The 21,547-nt window shown below is 46.9% G+C and overlaps 1 protein-coding gene across 3 annotated transcripts in view; it reads right to left on the bottom strand.

Moving 5' to 3' along the window:
- Positions 1-16,423, bottom strand: part of LOC309622095 (uncharacterized protein) — a 45,028-nt gene extending 28,605 nt beyond the window's left edge. For all 3 annotated transcript variants that reach the window (XR_014240485.1, XR_014240486.1, XM_082409272.1), the window contains exons 1-2: positions 16,362-16,423; positions 7,886-8,023 (exon numbers count right to left, since the gene is read on the bottom strand). Coding sequence is in view for 1 of the 3 variants with exons in the window: in XM_082409272.1 (XP_082265398.1) it covers positions 7,886-8,023; positions 16,362-16,422 (199 nt within the window). In the remaining 2 variants the exon portion in view is untranslated. The remainder of the gene's footprint in view (positions 1-7,885; positions 8,024-16,361) is intronic.
- Positions 16,424-21,547: the final 5,124 nt, after the last annotated feature.

The raw sequence follows: 21,547 nt of genomic DNA, 5'->3' as shown, positions 1-21,547 counted from the left end.
CTAACACAGAGAGCACATTGATCAACAGCCATCGTTCGCTTGTAGAGCTTAGCTACCGAAGAAGAAGAAGAAAAAGTCAAGCCCCACATCTCTAATTCCCCCCCCCCACTTAGGGAATTCCCTGGCGGTCCAGTGCTTAGGACTCGGTGCTTTCACGGCCAGGGCCACGCGGCGCGGCCAAAGAAACAAAACAAACAAACATCCACGTTTATCGAAAACCATATTGTGGAGTCCTGTGGATTTTCTTACATTTGAAAATCTTTTTTAATTGGATTCTAGGCATGATGGTTTTTTGAGGTTTTGGGATGCCATCTTCTTGGATGCTGAAGATGATTCTAATCTAAGTTCTAGGATAAATCCAAAAACCTTCCTGATACATTTTAAGCTTCCTTTCTGCTTATTATATAAGCTATATTCATTGAAATATATATTTCTCCTAGGCTTAATACCTCTTACTTGCTGGGTAAAAATATGAAGGAGCACAATAATGAAACTCTTTTACACTTATTATTTTGCTGTCTGCTTCGTACCGGTTTTCATTGAAATACTTGTCTATATGTGTTGTGGCTACCTATACATGCACATTTATTGCATTCTGTTGCTTGTTATGCATTTTTTACTGACATACCTTCTCTGTCTGTATGCATTGGCTAGGAATTCATTCACCTCTATCACCTCCATCGTGTTTTCTGGTTAATAGTATTCACTAAAATAGAGTGGGCAAAATTCACTTTCATAATATTGCATGGATAGTACAGAATGCCATTTGTTAGTAAATTCATTAGGCTTCGATACTTGCCACATACCCCAGTTTTCATTAATATCTATGGATTTCTTTTTCGTTAACGTAATATGCTTGTCATGATTTTTCTTTGTCTTTCTAGAACTTATTGTATCTTCCTCCATATAAATCATACGCAATAGATCAGCTTATTCATCTATTAATTATTACTGCTATTATTATTGGTGGTGGTGTTATAACCACTTTATAGGTGAGGAATCTGAAGTAATCAGATAACTTTTCCCTTTCCAAAAGCACTTAAGAAATCCACTTTCGGGTAATCATTTTGAGGTAGGATGAGAAACCAGGCTTGAAGAGGGCAAAAATGACTCTTTCAATTCACCAGTTGGACTGAGCTGTACGTCACCTCTAGGTAATAGCGTGGGAACTGCACAAGCAAAGGGAGACACTGAAGACGACCATGGTAATAGCCGTACTGTTTTCTAATGGACAAAAAAAATGCCTATATTATAAGTTCTATTTCTCCTGCTTTCTGGCAGTATCATGCTCAGAGTGGAGTCCTGGCAAGGAAGTCAGGATACTTAGGTTCTGAAACCTGGTAATGATACTAACATAATGAGAGAACTTGAACAAGTCAACCCGACCTCTCTGAGCCTCAGTTTCCTTACTCACGAAATGAGACTGAGAACATCGAAGTTCTCTAAGGGCCTCCTAGTTCTAAAATGCTTCCAGTCTAGGAAATAGCATAGAAGTCAATACGAGTGCAGGCTGAAGGGAAAGACAGGGCAGGGAGAAGGTTGCTTCCAGCCTAGAGAACAATCTCTGAACCACACCACTTGGCTCTTCTGCCCGTCTGTGCCCAAGATGGGAGCACAGGCAGTTAATAGAGAAGAGTGGAAAACTGCTCAGTCCTTACAGCCATCATTAACTGTCTGATTTTGGGTTTCTCAGGAAGTAGTGATAGTAGAGGTGTCCTGATAGCAAGAACCTTCAGATGATGCCGTTCCTCAAACGTAGTGAGAATTTCTCAACCTCCCTGAGTTTTTCATGACCCTCTTGTTCTTACAGAAAATTTCCAACATCCATCTCTACTTGGAACTCTAAATTCTCTGCAGCATTCTCCTCCTGTGGTGAGCAATGCAACTTCCCTAACACGAAGTGTCTGCAACTTCTCCAGAGTCTCTGCCCCTGCCGTCAGTTCGGCATCGGCTACCGGTACCCCTTTCCAGACACTCATGGGTAGTGCCTACCTTTACCAACATTCTAGCACGACTATGTTATCTGGAGTTACTGACCACAGCCAGATCTCCACTTCAGCTGCTTCCTATCCAGGTGTTCTTGAGTGGGACATCACAGCAAGCACTGAAAAGAATTCTTCTTCACTCGGAGACTTTACTCTGGCACTCACTGACCGCCACACAGCTGCCTCCTCCATGTTTCTGGCAGCCCAGTATGATAAAACTTCAGACGCCAAGAACATGGTCCCTCTACATCCATCGCTTTCTGCCAGCCTTGCTCAGGGAACACCATCTCAGATTCCAAATCAGGGGCAGAGCCGCCTGCCACTTCCCTGCCAGGAAGGGAGCCAGGTATATTACTATAACCAAGGCACACTGGGGTCTTTACTGTATGGAGAACTTGGCTCCTGCCCGCAATCCTACGGCTCGGCGTCATACACAGGAAGTCGGGCCTCTGGGCAACCAGAAATGGGAATGGGACTGAAGGAGATTCAGCCCACAAATATCCGACCACCAGCTTCCACCTCTGCAGTCTGCCACCCTGTGTCTGCTCAACGCATCACAGAAACAAGTTTTCAAGGTGAGTATAACAAACGCCAGAGAAAGTTGAAGAATGAGGTCGGCACTCAAAAATGGGGTCAAATCGACAGCTGGGAAGGGGTGTAGAGGCAGGTAGAATTTAGATCCTGAGCCTTTAATAACCACTACCTTCGCTCAGTGCCCTCTGTTTTTAGACTCTCTATGAGAACACCTAGGGCTTCCCTGGTGGCGCCGTGGTTAAGAATCCGCCTGCCAATGCAATGCGGGGGACACGGGTTCGAGCCCTGGTCTGCGAAGATCCCACATGCCGTGCAGCAACTAAGCGCATGTGCCACAACGACGGAGCCTGCATTCTAGAGCCCGTGAGCCTCAACTACCGAAGCCCACGTGCCTACAGCCCATGCTCCGCAACAAAGAGAAGCCACCGCGATGAGAAGCCCGCACACCGCAACCAAGAGTAGCCCCCGCTAGCCGCCAACTAGAGAAAGCCCGTGCACAGCAATGAGAGACCCAGTGCAGCCAAAAAAATAAATACGTAGAATAAATAAGTTCAAACAGTAAATAAATACATAAACATAAATTACAAAAAAAAGAACACCTAATGCAGGTGGGAAGGTGGGAGGGCCACTGTAGAGGTCATCTATGCTACATGTACAAGAACCCCGAGAGCACACCAATCGGTACCACACTTTTCACTGCTGTAGCCGATCGTTCCCCCTGTACTGCCACACTGTAGCACTCCCTTCCCTCATCTACTGCTATAGTCTCTTCGGAAGGTGTTTCAGAACTCTTGTTATGAGAGTGCCAGTTGAACTGTCCTCACTTCCTTCATTTATACCAGGATTGAAGACCTTGTGGTCCGAGATCCTGTCCAGAGAGCAAGCAGGCTAAGACTCTGTCTTTGTTGATGTATTTCATCAGAAAGGGCTCTACCCCCTCTCCTAGTTCATGGTGTGACGTGTTCTTGGCCTCTCGGGAAAGTGGGGAGAATGGAAAGGACCCTATATGAGAATGCTAGGCTTTGTAAAACATTTCAGGTTTTTAAAAATAAGACTCATTTTGTATTCGACTTATAAACAGTCCTATGAAATACAAAGCGAGCCGAGAATCAGCGACAGGAAAGGCTCACCAGTAAGAATTACAACAGTCACCGCTTACCTCGTAGCATAGGGCACTGTCCGTGATCCTTAAGAAGAGTTAGTAGAAATGCCTTGCCCATCTTGCCCCTGAACCCCTTGAAAGGTACACGACTGCTGTGTTGGTGTTTAGGGGGAGCATCTCACTTACCAGGGACTGACTTCTCCCTTGATCCCTTTGTAGGGATGGAGACCTCCCCCCTGGTGATGAAAAATTCCCTGGGATTGCAACCTCCAAGCCAGACGTTTTGTGTGACACAAAGTCAAGAACTCCCCAAGTCCTGCAGTAGCAGAAACAGCCACATACTTGAGAGTAACCCACCATCTGAACTTGGGGACATTTCAGTGACAGCTCCAGTCCAGAGTGCCAGGCGTCTCCTGGCCCTGCCTCCAGCTCCAAGCCAGGGACAAATAGAGAGTAAGCACGTGGATGATATCAAAACCAAGCTTTCAAAGCCTCTGGATGCCTACCAGATCCCAACAGAGAACCAAGATCCTCCACTACTCCCTTTAGGAATCCCTGATATTCACCAGCCGCTGGCCTGCACCGATCCCCTCAGCCAAGAGGAGCAGCCTGGTTCTGAAAATGCTGATCTGGGAGAGAACAGCCGGAGTCGTCAGGACCTAGGGACACTTGAAAATGGGATTGAACCTAGCAGTGGTCTTGCAGACATTACTACACTGGCGGAGGATATTCACCTTCCCCAGCTCTTTAATCCTTTGAAAGATCTTGATCAATCCCAAGGTCCCAACGTGATCAAAGCTAAAGACACCAGAGCCATTAAGGTGAATCAGGTGCAGGAAAAGCCAAGTGTCATAAAGGTTCCCTCTGATCAACCCAGGAAGAACAAACAGAAAGCCTCTGAGCCTATCAGTGGCGCTCCCAAGGCCAAAATCCAGCCAAAGAATCCAGAGTGCCTGTTAGGGGGAGAAGTGGTTACATGCCACGCTGCAGTCAGTGACAGGGCTCCTGTGAACACGGCCAAGCACTCTCAAGGCAAACCTCAGAAAGCTGCATCCAGAAAGATCAGCAAAACTAAGAGCCACGGGCAGGAAAAGACCAAAAGGACCAGAGGGAGAAACAAGGCTGAGGAGAACAAGCAGTCAGGGAACAAAGTCAAGGCAGAAGAGAAGCCAGCAATCCCCCACACGAAGCGAAAGGAACACCAAACTGAGCTTCTCCAACAGAGCTTTCAAAAGCCTCGAACCTCCCTTGGCGTGCGCATGCTGGAGTCTGTGAAGGTTCTTCATGCGCTGGGGAAGAAGAATGAGACGAAAACTGGGCTCTCTTCCTGTCGGCTCTTGGGAAAGTCAAGCAACCCCAAAGACCCCCAGCCACCCCCAGCTATCCAGCCATGGCGGCATACCCCACGTGAGGGGAAGGGTCCTGAGAAAACGCAAGTCCAAGCCCAGAAACCAGACAGCAGTGCTGAAACAGAGTGTCCGTCTCCAGCCCAGTATGAGCGGCCTCCTCCTGGGAAGGTCAAGTTGATACCTCTGCCTTTTTCTGCCTGGGACAAGCCTCAAGCTCGACCCGCTCCTCGGAGGCCACAGTCTCTGGCCTCACATCGGCCTGCTGGGGCTTACCGTGCCCAGCCTGGTTCTACTGACTCAGCTCAACCTGCTGCAGCCAATTCATCCCAGCCAGCTCCTGCCTCTTTGCCAGGCCCCGCCAAACCAGCTCAGCCAACTGTGACCAACCCAACCCAACCGGCTTGGACCAACCATACCCAGCCTCGTGTCCCTCAGTCTGCTGCTCCTAGGCCTGCACCCTCCAAAACTTCATCTGGCGCTCCTCTCCAGCGGGAGCCTGTTCCCCCTGCTGTGAATAAGCGCCAGTCCCCACCCAAGCTCCAAACCCAATTTCTACTCCAAGACTTCAGCAAGCAACGAGTTCCATGGAGGGAACCCAACGTGCCTGAGCCAGTCATGTCAAAGCCCATCGAACAAGAGCAGAGGCCAGAGCGAGAGGCCATGAAGAGGCGGGCTCAACAACAACGGGAGAATGCTGCCAGATACACCTCTTCGGGCAAGCTGCAATTTTTCACCGAGAGGGAAAACGAAATGGAAATTGCCGACTACTACGGATACGTCAAGTGAGAGCTGCTAGGATTCTTGGTGCCACCTTGGCTACCAGCTGTTCTTCCATACACAGGTAAGACAGGTATAGAACTGAATAAGTAAATGGAATACAATTAATAGACGAGTAACAAACCTTTCGAATTTTCAGATGCTGCTAACTGGGGCGTGAGAAAGGAAGGACTGAAAGTTGGATGGGAGAATGAAGGAAAGGGGTAAAAACTGAGCAAAGAGGAAGGAACTTGGCCCAGGGCTAGGAAGGCCAAAAGAGACGTATGGATTTAGGAAAGGAAGCAGGAGCGAGGATGAAATGGCAGAAGTAAAAAGCAGGGTCAGAGGTCTGGGTTGAAAGAACACAATTGGAGTAGAGTTGAAGGTGACAGAAGATGAGTCTAGGTTTACTAGGAGAAATAGAAAAAGTCTCTCGGGGACGCTGGCCTTAAGTCTCACAACCACCAGATAGGTATTTCAGAAAACAAGAGGTTCAGGACACATCTCTGAAAGGTCTGAGTTGCCTTATTCAGGTGTGACTGTAGTGGGGGAATAGGGAAATCTACCAGAGAAGTGGCTAGGGCTCAGAGTTATCCTAGGGGCAGCTGACGACAGGGGCAGAGCCAAGGGAACTGCTGGATCAGGAGGCCCACGAACAAAGCAGGGGCATAGCCGCCTGTCACTTCCCTGCCAGGAAGGAAGCCAGGTATATTACTATAACCAAGGCACACTGGGGTCTTTACTGTATGGAGAACTTGGCTCCTGCCCGCAATCCTACGGCTCGGCGTCACACACAGGAAGTAGGGCCTCTGGGCAACCAGAAATGGGAATGGGACTGAAGGAGATTCAGCCCACAAATATCCGACCACCAGCTTCCACCTCTGCAGTCTGCCACCCTGTGTCTGCTCAACGCATCACAGAAACAAGTTTTCAAGGTGAGTATACAGACGGCAGAGAAAAGTTGAACAATGAGGTCAGCATTCAAAAATGGGGTCAAATCGACAGCTGGGAAGGGGTGTAGAGACAGGTAGAATTTAGATCCTGAGCCTTTAATAACCACTACCTTCTCTCAGTGCTCTCTGTTTTTAGACTCTATATGAGAACACCTAGGGCTTCCCTGGTGGCGCCTGCCAATGCAGGGGACACGGGTTCGAGCCCTGGTCTGCGAAGATCCCACATGCCGTGCAGCAACTAAGCGCATGTGCCACAACGACGGAGCCTGCATTCTAGAGCCCGTGAGCCTCAACTACCGAAGCCCACGTGCCTACAGCCCATGCTCCGCAACAAGAGAAGCCACCGCGATGAGATGCCCGCACACCGCAACCGAGAGTAGCCCCCGCTAGCCGCCAACTAGAGAAAGCCCGTGCACAGCAATGAGAGACCCAGTGCAGCCAAAAAAATAAATACGTAGAATAAATAAGTTCAAACAGTAAATAAATACATAAACATAAATTACAAAAAAAAAGAACACCTAATGCAGGTGGGAAGGTGGGAGGGCCACTGTAGAGGTCATCTATGCTACATGTACAAGAACCCCGAGAGCACACCAATCGGTACCACACTTTTCACTGCTGTAGCCGATCATTCCCCCTGTACTGCCACACTGTAGCACTCCCTTCCCTCATCTACTGCTATAGTCTCTTTGGAAGGTGTTTCCGAACTCTTGTTATCAGAGTGCCAGTTGAACTGTCCTCACTTCCTTCATTTATACCAGGATTGAAGACCTTGTGGTCCGAGATCCTGTCCAGAGAGCAAGCAGGCTAAGGCTCTGTCTTTGTTGATGCATTTCATCAGAAAGGGCTCTACCCCCTCTCCTAGTTCATGGTGTGAAGTGTTCTTGGCCTCTCGGGAAAGTGGGGAGAATGGAAAGGACCCTATATGAGAATGCTAGGCTCTGTAAAACATTTCAGGTTTTTAAAAATAAGACTCATTTTGTATTGGACTGACAACAGTCCTATGAAATACAAAGAAGGCCGAGAATCAGTGACAGGAAAGGATCACCAGTAAGAACTACAGCAGTCACCGCTTACCTCGTAGCATAGGGCACTGTCCGTGATCCTTAAGAAGAGTTAGTAGAAATGCCTTGCCCATCTTGCCCCTGAACCCCTTGAAAGGTACACGACTGCTGTGTTGGTGTTTAGGGGGAGCATCTCACTTACCAGGGACTGACTTCTCCCTTGATTCCTCTGTAGTGATGGAGACTTCCCCGCTGATGAAAAATTCCCTGGGATTGCAACCTCCAAGCCAGACAGCTTTCCTATGGAATGACAGAGAACTTGTCAAGGTGAAACACCAGTCTGCGGGAGAAAGGGAGGAAGAGAATGATGGAAATCGTTTCTGGGAAACTATTTTTACATTATGTGTTGTTTGTTCCCGGTAAATAAACTAAAATCTTCTTAACAGTACAACAAAATCTAAACCACTAAAGCCAACAATACAGGAGTATAACGTTCGACAAAAATTTCTTTGGCTGCGCAGCATGTGGGATCTTAGCTCCCCAACCAGGGATTGAACCCACGCCTGCTGCATTGGAAGCGCAGAGTCTTCACCACGGGACCACCGGGGAAGTCCCAGGACTATCACTTTTAAAGGAGAAGGTACAAACCCCTCGGTTCTATGAACTGGAGATTTTTAGTAAGAAGTCAATATATTTGTTGTTAGGCACATTTTATGTTAGGCTGTCTCCCTGCACAGGATGCAGGCGCCTTGAGAATGGAAGTCATATCCCTCTATAGTACGTCCCTCTTCTTTCTGCTTTGCAGTTTGCTGCTCCACTTGTTCAACCCCACCTAGTAATAACCTATACTTCCCTTGTTCCTGTTTTCCCATCTGGAAAACAGACAAAAGGCAACCAAACAACGCAAAGGTCTCAACAAATAAGGGATATCCAAAACCAGAGATGGCCAGAACTTCTGTACCCCTGATGAAATAGTCCTCATACAAAACCTGATAATCAAATTCCTTAATGCTAGGAATCACAGTGAAAAATAGTATCTGAACTGACTTCTGTCAGATGAGTGAGAACTAAGGTTAATTCAGTGTATCTGAAGCATAGAAAGTGAGGGCAAAAGTGGCACAAGATGGGGCTAGAGAAGCAGAGAGGATTCTAGACCACGCAGAGTCTTAAAGGCCAACAGTGTGTTTTCTATTCTCAAAACAATGCTTGTGAGCGATGTTTATGAGCAACGTTCCAACTTGCTTTGAAGGTTTCTTGTGTGAAGAGTGGATTGGAAGGAAACAAGATATATGGACACCAGTTAGGACCTAATCGCAACAGACAGGCAAGTTCAGTATTAGGAAGTTGAGGAAGAGCTGGCTGACAGATTCCAAAGAAATTCAGGAGATGAACTGAAGCGGGCTTAATGGGGTAGGAGATGGAGGAAAGGAAGGTCTTAGGGAATTCAAGGGTTTACTGCACACATGAGCAAAGTCTCAAAATTAATCATTTGAACGTACAGAGGCGGATCTCCCAAATGACACCGGTTAGGAAGCAACGGTACGCCCTTTAGAATTCCTAGAGACAACACAAATCAACTGTTTCGATGGAAAATTCGGCGGGACTCTTGATTTCCATGGGAATACAGAGAAAAGAGACACTGATCTGGCTTGCAGGTATATTTAGGAAGCTGTTAGCCGGACATCACCTACTAGTATCATGTAAGTAGGCCGTCCGAAGTAGGAAGCTTAGGGGAAAAACCTGGAGGAAAACTTAAAAGCTTAAGCCACACCTCTACACTACACCACCTTTCACAATTTCTTCTCAGATAAGCATCATCCCCATCAGTGAAGAAACTCGTTCGTACCTCATAATAGGAAAAACAGGCCTAAAGATTCAATGTGTGTCTTGGGAGGTCCCATCTATGCGATATCTTCCTGGGACCAGAAAAGGCCCCAGGAAGATCCATCTCTGCACCCCTGAAAGCTTACCACCAAGGAAAATGACTAGGTCCATAGATTTCCTCCCTCAAACCAGCTTACCTCACACATAGATCATTAGCAACTCCGCCCTTACTCACATTATCACAGTCACAAGAGTGGTTAGGGAGAAAAGCACTAACCAGGGGAACTAAAACAGAGGCAATCCAGGCCAAGCTGGGCTGGTGGCAGATATCTTGCTCCTTACGCTCGGGTGCATAATGCGACTCACCACAGTGCCTTTTTCACAGACCCTTTTGAACGTTTCTCCACAGAATCCAACAGCTCAAGTTAGTTCATGACGCTTCAAGGTCAACAATCGTCAAGAGAAAAACATGCAATATGTCTTACAATGTTGGATTCCTTACAAACAGGACAAGGAGATAACCATGTAGACAAAACCAGAGCATTTGAAAACATCTGTATTCTACAAACACACCAGTGAATGCTATAAATAAGGTACTATGACATAAAACAAAATGAAAACTAGATGTGAGACTGTTCTCTTCAGTGTACAGACTTCATGGCAGTTGCTGCACACTATCTAGCTACTTAGATCTTTAACTCTCTGTTCTGTTAATACCAAATGAGGCCCAAGTGTGTCAACCTGTTTCCCACAGAAACCAAAAAGTCTACATGCATCTCTTTTCTCCTGTGCCCTTTCACCTTACCTGCTCCCAATTCTCCACCAACGTCCTCCTCTTTCTCTAATTATTCTCCTCTTCATTTTGCTTGGCCTTGCCCCCAAGCATGCAAGACAGAGAGTCCTAGAGGTCCAAGATTCTAGAGTGGCTGTTTGCAAGGCGGAGGAGATTACAGTAACTGCCACACTGTATATACTTCTGTGCAAAGAAAAAGGGACAGTGTTCAGAATGTCTCTCACATATAACAAGAGCTGGAGATGGCAGGATACCTGTGTGGCCCAAGGAACTAGAGCTAGCAAATTATGGGCCAAACAATTGCAACCAAAGGCTGGAAGAGGAAAGGTCTGCAACCAGCTCTGTCTCCTAGCTCTCTGGTATTTGCTGCCAACGGGCAGAGTCTATTTCGTGAAGCATCAAGCACTGAAAAGAAGACTCCTGCTGCTGGAAGTTGACAGGAAGTAACGTCCAATGCAAGATCAAGGCTTGTCCTCGAAGCAATGCCCATAATGGAAGAAAAAAAAAAAAGAGAAAGCGGAAGAGAAACGTTAAGTCGCAAGTCCAACCTGGCCCCCAGCCTAGCCCAGCCCAAGGAAGGTAGGAGTCAAGGAGAAGAAACTAAAAGAGAAGAGCCTTGGACCACAACATTCTCCACAAGGTACACTCAACAAACTTCACCCTACTCTTGAACCAAGTTACAAAAAGAGCTTCTTAATCCCTACTTTGGCTCCTTAAAAGCTGCTATCAGTTCACTCATTAGACACATATGATTTCAGAACAACTGTAATAGTTCAAACTAGATGGCTCTTTCCTTCCTAAGGATTATTAATTAAAGAAGATCTATATAGCTCTAAGTATATGATACATAAAATAGAATACTCTGTAGAATATAAGTAACTCTTAGTTCAGTGTATTAATGAACGTCTGTAAGAAATGTTGCAATGATTTCCCTAATGGAAGAGCCTGGGGGAGGTAAATCTGTCTTCTAGGATTTCCTCCCCAGAGCTCAGAAACTCAGGTGTTGTTTTAGCTCTCCTACACTCTCTTCACCCAAGCCCGCCTTCCTGTTGGGGATCGGACCTCCCTATTGGCTCTCTCATACCTTTCAACTGCCTGCTTTGTGACATCACTCTCCTACCAAACCTACTACCACTTGGTAGAGCCTTGGGGTTTCCGTGGAGCTGTTTGGACCAGTAACCAGTGACCTCTGTACTGGACACGTGCGCCGTTCAGCTGCAGCCACTCGGACATCCTCTAGTGTTGTCTCCTCATCCCTTGTACCTGCAGTGGATGCTTCCTCTTCTCTGACCATGTCAGGTAAGAAAAGAAACTTTGGAAAGTTTTGCGTTCGATTTCTTTTGCCCCTAAATTGAGTAAGTAGGAGATTCAAAATAGCATGGAATAATGAGGGAAAGTATTGAACTACAAGTCTGGAGACCTAATTTCAGTTTTGACTTTGACGTTTACTATCTGTGTGACTTTGGACAAATCACTGGCTGTCTCACAAAGCCTGTTGCTTTCCTTAACTGTTACGTTAGGATACCACGTTGGGTTGATCACTCTGATCCCCTTCTTTTCCAGTATTGAGCCTTAAAGGGTACCCATGTAGAAAACGAAATCAGACACTTCTCAAGAGTGTTTCAACAGAAACATAGAAAAGCCAGGGGACATAGAAAACTAGCAATATATACCAAGATGTTTCATCTCTAATGGTCTCCCTCCACTAGGATTTCGACTAGTTGAAAAGAGAGAATAGGGAGAGAGGATGGAGAGTACTGGGCTCTACAGGGAGGCACAGAGTCGAGCGTAAGGAAGTTTAGGATGGTTTTCATTAGCACAGGCCAACAGGCACCAAGAGATGGGAGAAAATGTAAGAATGAAGAGGGAAAGCATAGAGGAGCTCTCAAGAAAAACGGAGTTTGCAATGGAATGCTGATGGGAACCAAAGATTTTCAATTAAAGCAGAAACAGCACAGAGGGAAACCTGCTCAGAGCAGGGCAAAACCAAGTTGATGGTAGCAAACCCTTACATTAACAGACTAAGAAGGAAAGTAAGGCCAGAACAGGGGATCACCAGGAAAGGCAGCTTATCAGAAAAGTCATACTCCGTTTTCTTTCTTTTATTGCCTCTCTGAATACAGTTGGCCACTTGACAGTTTTGAATATAAACATTTTAGAAATACGTTTTAGAAATGATGCCTCCTATAAACAAGCAACCACAGTGGTTATCTAGGGGGCTGCTTTTCAGTGTTTTATTCTTTCTAATTTTTAAACTAGGTAGACATTTCACCAATTCAACATTTTAAGTGATATCTTCTAAATTGAATCAGAAGGACTATTTTCCTTGGTGTGCTATGTAGGTTCTAAGGCAAGGCTGCTTTTCATTTTTACAGTTATTTCCTTCCTAACACAGAGAGCACATTGATCAACAGCCATCGTTCGCTTGTAGAGCTTAGCTACCGAAGAAGAAGAAGAAAAAGTCAAGCCCCACATCTCTAATTCCCCCCCCCACTTAGGGAATTCCCTGGCGGTCCAGTGCTTAGGACTCGGTGCTTTCACGGCCAGGGCCACGCGGCGCGGCCAAAGAAACAAAACAAACAAACATCCACGTTTATCGAAAACCATATTGTGGAGTCCTGTGGATTTTCTTACATTTGAAAATCTTTTTTAATTGGATTCTAGGCATGATGGTTTTTTGAGGTTTTGGGATGCCATCTTCTTGGATGCTGAAGATGATTCTAATCTAAGTTCTAGGATAAATCCAAAAACCTTCCTGATACATTTTAAGCTTCCTTTCTGCTTATTATATAAGCTATATTCATTGAAATATATATTTCTCCTAGGCTTAATACCTCTTACTTGCTGGGTAAAAATATGAAGGAGCACAATAATGAAACTCTTTTACACTTATTATTTTGCTGTCTGCTTCGTACCGGTTTTCATTGAAATACTTGTCTATATGTGTTGTGGCTACCTATACATGCACATTTATTGCATTCTGTTGCTTGTTATGCATTTTTTACTGACATACCTTCTCTGTCTGTATGCATTGGCTAGGAATTCATTCACCTCTATCACCTCCATCGTGTCTTCTGGTTAATAGTATTCACTAAAATAGAGTGGGCAAAATTCACTTTCATAATATTGCATGGATAGTACAGAATGCCATTTGTTAGTAAATTCATTAGGCTTCGATACTTGCCACATACCCCAGTTTTCATTAATATCTATGGATTTCTTTTTCGTTAACGTAATATGCTTGTCATGATTTTTCTTTGTCTTTCTAGAACTTATTGTATCTTCCTCCATATAAATCATACGCAACAGATCAGCTTATTCATCTATTAATTATTACTGCTATTATTATTGGTGGTGGTGTTATAACCACTTTATAGGTGAGGAATCTGAAGTAATCAGATAACTTTTCCCTTTCCAAAAGCACTTAAGAAATCCACTTTCGGGTAATCATTTTGAGGTAGGATGAGAAACCAGGCTTGAAGAGGGCAAAAATGACTCTTTCAATTCACCAGTTGGACTGAGCTGTACGTCACCTCTAGGTAATAGCGTGGGAACTGCACAAGCAAAGGGAGACACTGAAGACGACAATGGTAATAGCCGTACTGTTTTCTAATGGACAAAAAAAATGCCTATATTATAAGTTCTATTTCTCCTGCTTTCTGGCAGTATCATGCTCAGAGTGGAGTCCTGGCAAGGAAGTCAGGATACTTAGGTTCTGAAACCTGGTAATGATACTAACATAATGAGAGAACTTGAACAAGTCAACCCGACCTCTCTGAGCCTCAGTTTCCTTACTCACGAAATGAGACTGAGAACATCGAAGTTCTCTAAGGGCCTCCTAGTTCTAAAATGCTTCCAGTCTAGGAAATAGCATAGAAGTCAATACGAGTGCAGGCTGAAGGGAAAGACAGGGCAGGGAGAAGGTTGCTTCCAGCCTAGAGAACAATCTCTGAACCACACCACTTGGCTCTTCTGCCCGTCTGTGCCCAAGATGGGAGCACAGGCAGTTAATAGAGAAGAGTGGAAAACTGCTCAGTCCTTACAGCCATCATTAACTGTCTGATTTTGGGTTTCTCAGGAAGTAGTGATAGTAGAGGTGTCCTGATAGCAAGAACCTTCAGATGATGCCGTTCCTCAAACGTAGTGAGAATTTCTCAACCTCCCTGAGTTTTTCATGACCCTCTTGTTCTTACAGAAAATTTCCAACATCCATCTCTACTTGGAACTCTAAATTCTCTGCAGCATTCTCCTCCTGTGGTGAGCAATGCAACTTCCCTAACACGAAGTGTCTGCAACTTCTCCAGAGTCTCTGCCCCTGCCGTCAGTTCGGCATCGGCTACCGGTACCCCTTTCCAGACACTCATGGGTAGTGCCTACCTTTACCAACATTCTAGCACGACTATGTTATCTGGAGTTACTGACCACAGCCAGATCTCCACTTCAGCTGCTTCCTATCCAGGTGTTCTTGAGTGGGACATCACAGCAAGCACTGAAAAGAATTCTTCTTCACTCGGAGACTTTACTCTGGCACTCACTGACCGCCACACAGCTGCCTCCTCCATGTTTCTGGCAGCCCAGGATGATAAAACTTCAGACGCCAAGAACATGGTCCCTCTACATCCATCGCTTTCTGCCAGCCTTGCTCAGGGAACACCATCTCAGATTCCAAATCAGGGGCAGAGCCGCCTGTCACTTCCCTGCCAGGAAGGAAGCCAGGTATATTACTGTAACCAAGGCACACTGGGGTCTTTACTGTATGGAGAACTTGGCTCCTGCCCGCAATCCTACGGCTCGGCGTCATACACAGGAAGTCGGGCCTCTGGGCAACCAGAAATGGGAATGGGACTGAAGGAGATTCAGCCCACAAATATCCGACCACCAGCTTCCACCTCTGCAGTCTGCCACCCTGTGTCTGCTCAACGCATCACAGAAACAAGTTTTCAAGGTGAGTATAACAAACGCCAGAGAAAGTTGAAGAATGAGGTCGGCATTCAAAAATGGGGTCAAATCGACAGCTGGGAAGGGGTGTAGAGGCAGGTAGAATTTAGATCCTGAGCCTTTAATAACCACTACCTTCGCTCAGTGCCCTCTGTTTTTAGACTCTATATGAGAACACCTAGGGCTTCCCTGGTGGCGCCGTGGTTAAGAATCCGCCTGCCAATGCAATGCGGGGGACACGGGTTCGAGCCCTGGTCTGCGAAGATCCCACATGCCGTGCAGCAACTAAGCGCATGTGCCACAACGACGGAGCCTGCATTCTAGAGCCCGTGAGCCTCAACTACCGAAGCCCACGTGCCTACAGCCCATGCTCCGCAACAAGAGAAGCCACCGCGATGAGAAGCCCGCACACCGCAACCAAGAGTAGCCCCCGCTAGCCGCCAACTAGAGAAAGCCCGTGCACAGCAATGAGAGACCCAGTGCAGCCAAAAAAATAAATACGTAGAATAAATAAGTTCAAACAGTAAATAAATACATAAACATAAATTACAAAAAAAAGAACACCTAATGCAGGTGGGAAGGTGGGAGGGCCACTGTAGAGGTCATCTATGCTACATGTACAACAACCCCGAGAGCACACCAATCGGTACCACACTTTTCACTGCTGTAGCCGATCGTTCCCCCTGTACTGCCACACTGTAGCACTCCCTTCCCTCATCTACTGCTATAGTCTCTTCGGAAGGTGTTTCAGAACTCTTGTTATGAGAGTGCCAGTTGAACTGTCCTCACTTCCTTCATTTATACCAGGATTGAAGACCTTGTGGTCCGAGATCCTGTCCAGAGAGCAAGCAGGCTAAGACTCTGTCTTTGTTGATGTATTTCATCAGCAAGGGCTCTACCCCCTCTCCTAGTTCATGGTGTGACGTGTTCTTGGCCTCTCGGGAAAGTGGGGAGAATGGAAAGGACCCTATATGAGAATGCTAGGCTTTGTAAAACATTTCAGGTTTTTAAAAATAAGACTCATTTTGTATTGGACTTATAACAGTCCTATGAAATACAAAGCGAGCCGAGAATCAGCGACAGGAAAGGCTCACCAGTAAGAATTACAACAGTCACCGCTTACCTCGTAGCATAGGGCACTGTCCATGATCCTTAAGAAGAGTTAGTAGAAATGCCTTGCCCATCTTGCCCCTGAACCCCTTGAAAGGTACACGACTGCTGTGTTGGTGTTTAGGGGGAGCATCTCACTTACCAGGGACTGACTTCTCCCTTGATCCCTTTGTAGGGATGGAGACCTCCCCCCTGGTGATGAAAAATTCCCTGGGATTGCAACCTCCAAGCCAGACGTTTTGTGTGACACAAAGTCAAGAACTCCCCAAGTCCTGCAGTAGCAGAAACAGCCACATACTTGAGAGTAACCCACCATCTGAACTTGGGGACATTTCAGTGACAGCTCCAGTCCAGAGTGCCAGGCGTCTCCTGGCCCTGCCTCCAGCTCCAAGCCAGGGACAAATAGAGAGTAAGCACGTGGATGATATCAAAACCAAGCTTTCAAAGCCTCTGGATGCCTACCAGATCCCAACAGAGAACCAAGATCCTCCACTACTCCCTTTAGGAATCCCTGATATTCACCAGCCGCTGGCCTGCACCGATCCCCTCAGCCAAGAGGAGCAGCCTGGTTCTGAAAATGCTGATCTGGGAGAGAACAGCCGGAGTCGTCAGGACCTAGGGACACTTGAAAATGGGATTGAACCTAGCAGTGGTCTTGCAGACATTACTACACTGGCGGAGGATATTCACCTTCCCCAGCTCTTTAATCCTTTGAAAGATCTTGATCAATCCCAAGGTCCCAACGTGATCAAAGCTAAAGACACCAGAGCCATTAAGGTGAATCAGGTGCAGGAAAAGCCAAGTGTCATAAAGGTTCCCTCTGATCAACCCAGGAAGAACAAACAGAAAGCCTCTGAGCCTATCAGTGGCGCTCCCAAGGCCAAAATCCAGCCAAAGAATCCAGAGTGCCTGTTAGGGGGAGAAGTGGTTATATGCCACGCTGCAGTCAGTGACAGGGCTCCTGTGAACACGGCCAAGCACTCTCAAGGCAAACCTCAGAAAGCTGCATCCAGAAAGATCAGCAAAACTAAGAGCCACGGGCAGGAAAAGACCAAAAGGACCAGAGGGAGAAACAAGGCTGAGGAGAACAAGCAGTCAGGGAACAAAGTCAAGGCAGAAGAGAAGCCAGCAATCCCCCACACGAAGCGAAAGGAACACCAAACTGAGCTTCTCCAACAGAGCTTTCAAAAGCCTCGAACCTCCCTTGGCGTGCGCATGCTGGAGTCTGTGAAGGTTCTTCATGCGCTGGGGAAGAAGAATGAGACGAAAACTGGGCTCTCTTCCTGTCGGCTCTTGGGAAAGTCAAGCAACCCCAAAGACCCCCAGCCACCCCCAGCTATCCAGCCATGGCGGCATACCCCACGTGAGGGGAAGGGTCCTGAGAAAACGCAAGTCCAAGCCCAGAAACCAGACAGCAGTGCTGAAACAGAGTGTCCGTCTCCAGCCCAGTATGAGCGGCCTCCTCCTGGGAAGGTCAAGTTGATACCTCTGCCTTTTTCTGCCTGGGACAAGCCTCAAGCTCGACCCGCTCCTCGGAGGCCACAGTCTCTGGCCTCACATCGGCCTGCTGGGGCTTACCGTGCCCAGCCTGGTTCTACTGACTCAGCTCAACCTGCTGCAGCCAATTCATCCCAGCCAGCTCCTGCCTCTTTGCCAGGCCCCGCCAAACCAGCTCAGCCAACTGTGACCAACCCAACCCAACCGGCTTGGACCAACCATACCCAGCCTCGTGTCCCTCAGTCTGCTGCTCCTAGGCCTGCACCCTCCAAAACTTCATCTGGCGCTCCTCTCCAGCGGGAGCCTGTTCCCCCTGCTGTGAATAAGCGCCAGTCCCCACCCAAGCTCCAAACCCACTTTCTACTCCAAGACTTCAGCAAGCAACGAGTTCCATGGAGGGAACCCAACGTGCCTGAGCCAGTCATGTCAAAGCCCATCGAACAAGAGCAGAGGCCAGAGCGAGAGGCCATGAAGAGGCGGGCTCAACAACAACGGGAGAATGCTGCCAGATACACCTCTTCGGGCAAGCTGCAATTTTTCACCGAGAGGGAAAACGAAATGGAAATTGCCGACTACTACGGATACGTCAAGTGAGAGCTGCTAGGATTCTTGGTGCCACCTTGGCTACCAGCTGTTCTTCCATACACAGGTAAGACAGGTATAGAACTGAATAAGTAAATGGAATACAATTAATAGACGAGTAACAAACCTTTCGAATTTTCAGATGCTGCTAACTGGGGCGTGAGAAAGGAAGGACTGAAAGTTGGATGGGAGAATGAAGGAAAGGGGTAAAAACTGAGCAAAGAGGAAGGAACTTGGCCCAGGGCTAGGAAGGCCAAAAGAGACGTATGGATTTAGGAAAGGAAGCAGGAGCGAGGATGAAATGGCAGAAGTAAAAAGCAGGGTCAGAGGTCTGGGTTGAAAGAACACAATTGGAGTAGAGTTGAAGGTGACAGAAGATGAGTCTAGGTTTACTAGGAGAAATAGAAAAAGTCTCTCGGGGACGCTGGCCTTAAGTCTCACAACCACCAGATAGGTATTTCAGAAAACAAGAGGTTCAGGACACATCTCTGAAAGGTCTGAGTTGCCTTATTCAGGTGTAACTGTAGTGGGGGAATAGGGAAATCTACCAGAGAAGTGGCTAGGGCTCAGAGTTATCCTAGGGGCAGCTGACGACAGGGGCAGAGCCAAGGGAACTGCTGGATCAGGAGGCCCACGAACAAAGCAGGGGCATAGCCGCCTGTCACTTCCCTGCCAGGAAGGAAGCCAGGTATATTACTATAACCAAGGCACACTGGGGTCTTTACTGTATGGAGAACTTGGCTCCTGCCCGCAATCCTACGGCTCGGCGTCACACACAGGAAGTAGGGCCTCTGGGCAACCAGAAATGGGAATGGGACTGAAGGAGATTCAGCCCACAAATATCCGACCACCAGCTTCCACCTCTGCAATCTGCCACCCTGTGTCTGCTCAACGCATCACAGAAACAAGTTTTCAAGGTGAGTATACAGACGGCAGAGAAAAGTTGAACAATGAGGTCAGCATTCAAAAATGGGGTCAAATCGACAGCTGGGAAGGGGTGTAGAGACAGGTAGAATTTAGATCCTGAGCCTTTAATAACCACTACCTTCTCTCAGTGCTCTCTGTTTTTAGACTCTATATGAGAACACCTAGGGCTTCCCTGGTGGCGCCTGCCAATGCAGGGGACACGGGTTCGAGCCCTGGTCTGCGAAGATCCCACATGCCGTGCAGCAACTAAGCGCATGTGCCACAACGACGGAGCCTGCATTCTTGAGCCCGTGAGCCTCAACTACCGAAGCCCACGTGCCTACAGCCCATGCTCCGCAACAAGAGAAGCCACCGCGATGAGATGCCCGCACACCGCAACCGAGAGTAGCCCCCGCTAGCCGCCAACTAGAGAAAGCCCGTGCACAGCAATGAGAGACCCAGTGCAGCCAAAAAAATAAATACGTAGAATAAATAAGTTCAAACAGTAAATAAATACATAAACATAAATTACAAAAAAAAACAACACCTAATGCAGGTGGGAAGGTGGGAGGGCCACTGTAGAGGTCATCTATGCTACATGTACAAGAACCCCGAGAGCACACCAATCGGTACCACACTTTTCACTGCTGTAGCCGATCATTCCCCCTGTACTGCCACACTGTAGCACTCCCTTCCCTCATCTACTGCTATAGTCTCTTTGGAAGGTGTTTCCGAACTCTTGTTATCAGAGTGCCAGTTGAACTGTCCTCACTTCCTTCATTTATACCAGGATTGAAGACCTTGTGGTCCGAGATCCTGTCCAGAGAGCAAGCAGGCTAAGGCTCTGTCTTTGTTGATGTATTTCATCAGAAAGGGCTCTACCCCCTCTCCTAGTTCATGGTGTGAAGTGTTCTTGGCCTCTCGGGAAAGTGGGGAGAATGGAAAGGACCCTATATGAGAATGCTAGGCTCTGTAAAACATTTCAGGTTTTTAAAAATAAGACTCATTTTGTATTGGACTGACAACAGTCCTATGAAATACAAAGAAGGCCGAGAATCAGTGACAGGAAAGGATCACCAGTAAGAACTACAGCAGTCACCGCTTACCTCGTAGCATAGGGCACTGTCCGTGATCCTTAAGAAGAGTTAGTAGAAATGCCTTGCCCATCTTGCCCCTGAACCCCTTGAAAGGTACACGACTGCTGTGTTGGTGTTTAGGGGGAGCATCTCACTTACCAGGGACTGACTTCTCCCTTGATTCCTCTGTAGTGATGGAGACTTCCCCGCTGATGAAAAATTCCCTGGGATTGCAACCTCCAAGCCAGACAGCTTTCCTATGGAATGACAGAGAACTTGTCAAGGTGAAACACCAGTCTGCGGGAGAAAGGGAGGAAGAGAATGATGGAAATCGTTTCTGGGAAACTATTTTTACATTATGTGTTGTTTGTTCCCGGTAAATAAACTGAAATCTTCTTAACAGTACAACAAAATCTAAACCACTAAAGCCAACAATACAGGAGTATAACGTTCGACAAAAATTTCTTTGGCTGCGCAGCATGTGGGATCTTAGCTCCCCAACCAGGGATTGAACCCACGCCTGCTGCGTTGGAAGCGCAGAGTCTTCACCACGGGACCACCGGGGAAGTCCCAGGACTATCACTTTTAAAGGAGAAGGTACAAACCCCTCGGTTCTATGAACTGGAGATTTTTAGTAAGAAGTCAATATATTTGTTGTTAGGCACATTTTATGTTAGGCTGTCTCCCTGCACAGGATGCAGGCGCCTTGAGAATGGAAGTCATATCCCTCTATAGTACGTCCCTCTTCTTTCTGCTTTGCAGTTTGCTGCTCCACTTGTTCAACCCCACCTAGTAATAACCTATACTTCCCTTGTTCCTGTTTTCCCATCTGGAAAACAGACAAAAGGCAACCAAACAATGCAAAGGTCTCAACAAATAAGGGATATCCAAAACCAGAGATGGCCAGAACTTCTGTACCCCTGATGAAATAGTCCTCATACAAAACCTGATAATCAAATTCCTTAATGCTAGGAATCACAGTGAAAAATAGTATCTGAACTGACTTCTGTCAGATGAGTGAGAACTAAGGTTAATTCAGTGTATCTGAAGCATAGAAAGTGAGGGCAAAAGTGGCACAAGATGGGGCTAGAGAAGCAGAGAGGATTCTAGACCACGCAGAGTCTTAAAGGCCAACAGT

This window comes from Balaenoptera borealis, assembly GCF_965194805.1.
Source record: "Balaenoptera borealis genome assembly, contig: HAP1_SCAFFOLD_1513, whole genome shotgun sequence".
Classification (NCBI taxonomy): Eukaryota; Metazoa; Chordata; class Mammalia; order Artiodactyla; family Balaenopteridae; genus Balaenoptera; species Balaenoptera borealis.
This window is presented reverse-complemented; position numbering and strand designations above follow the sequence as displayed.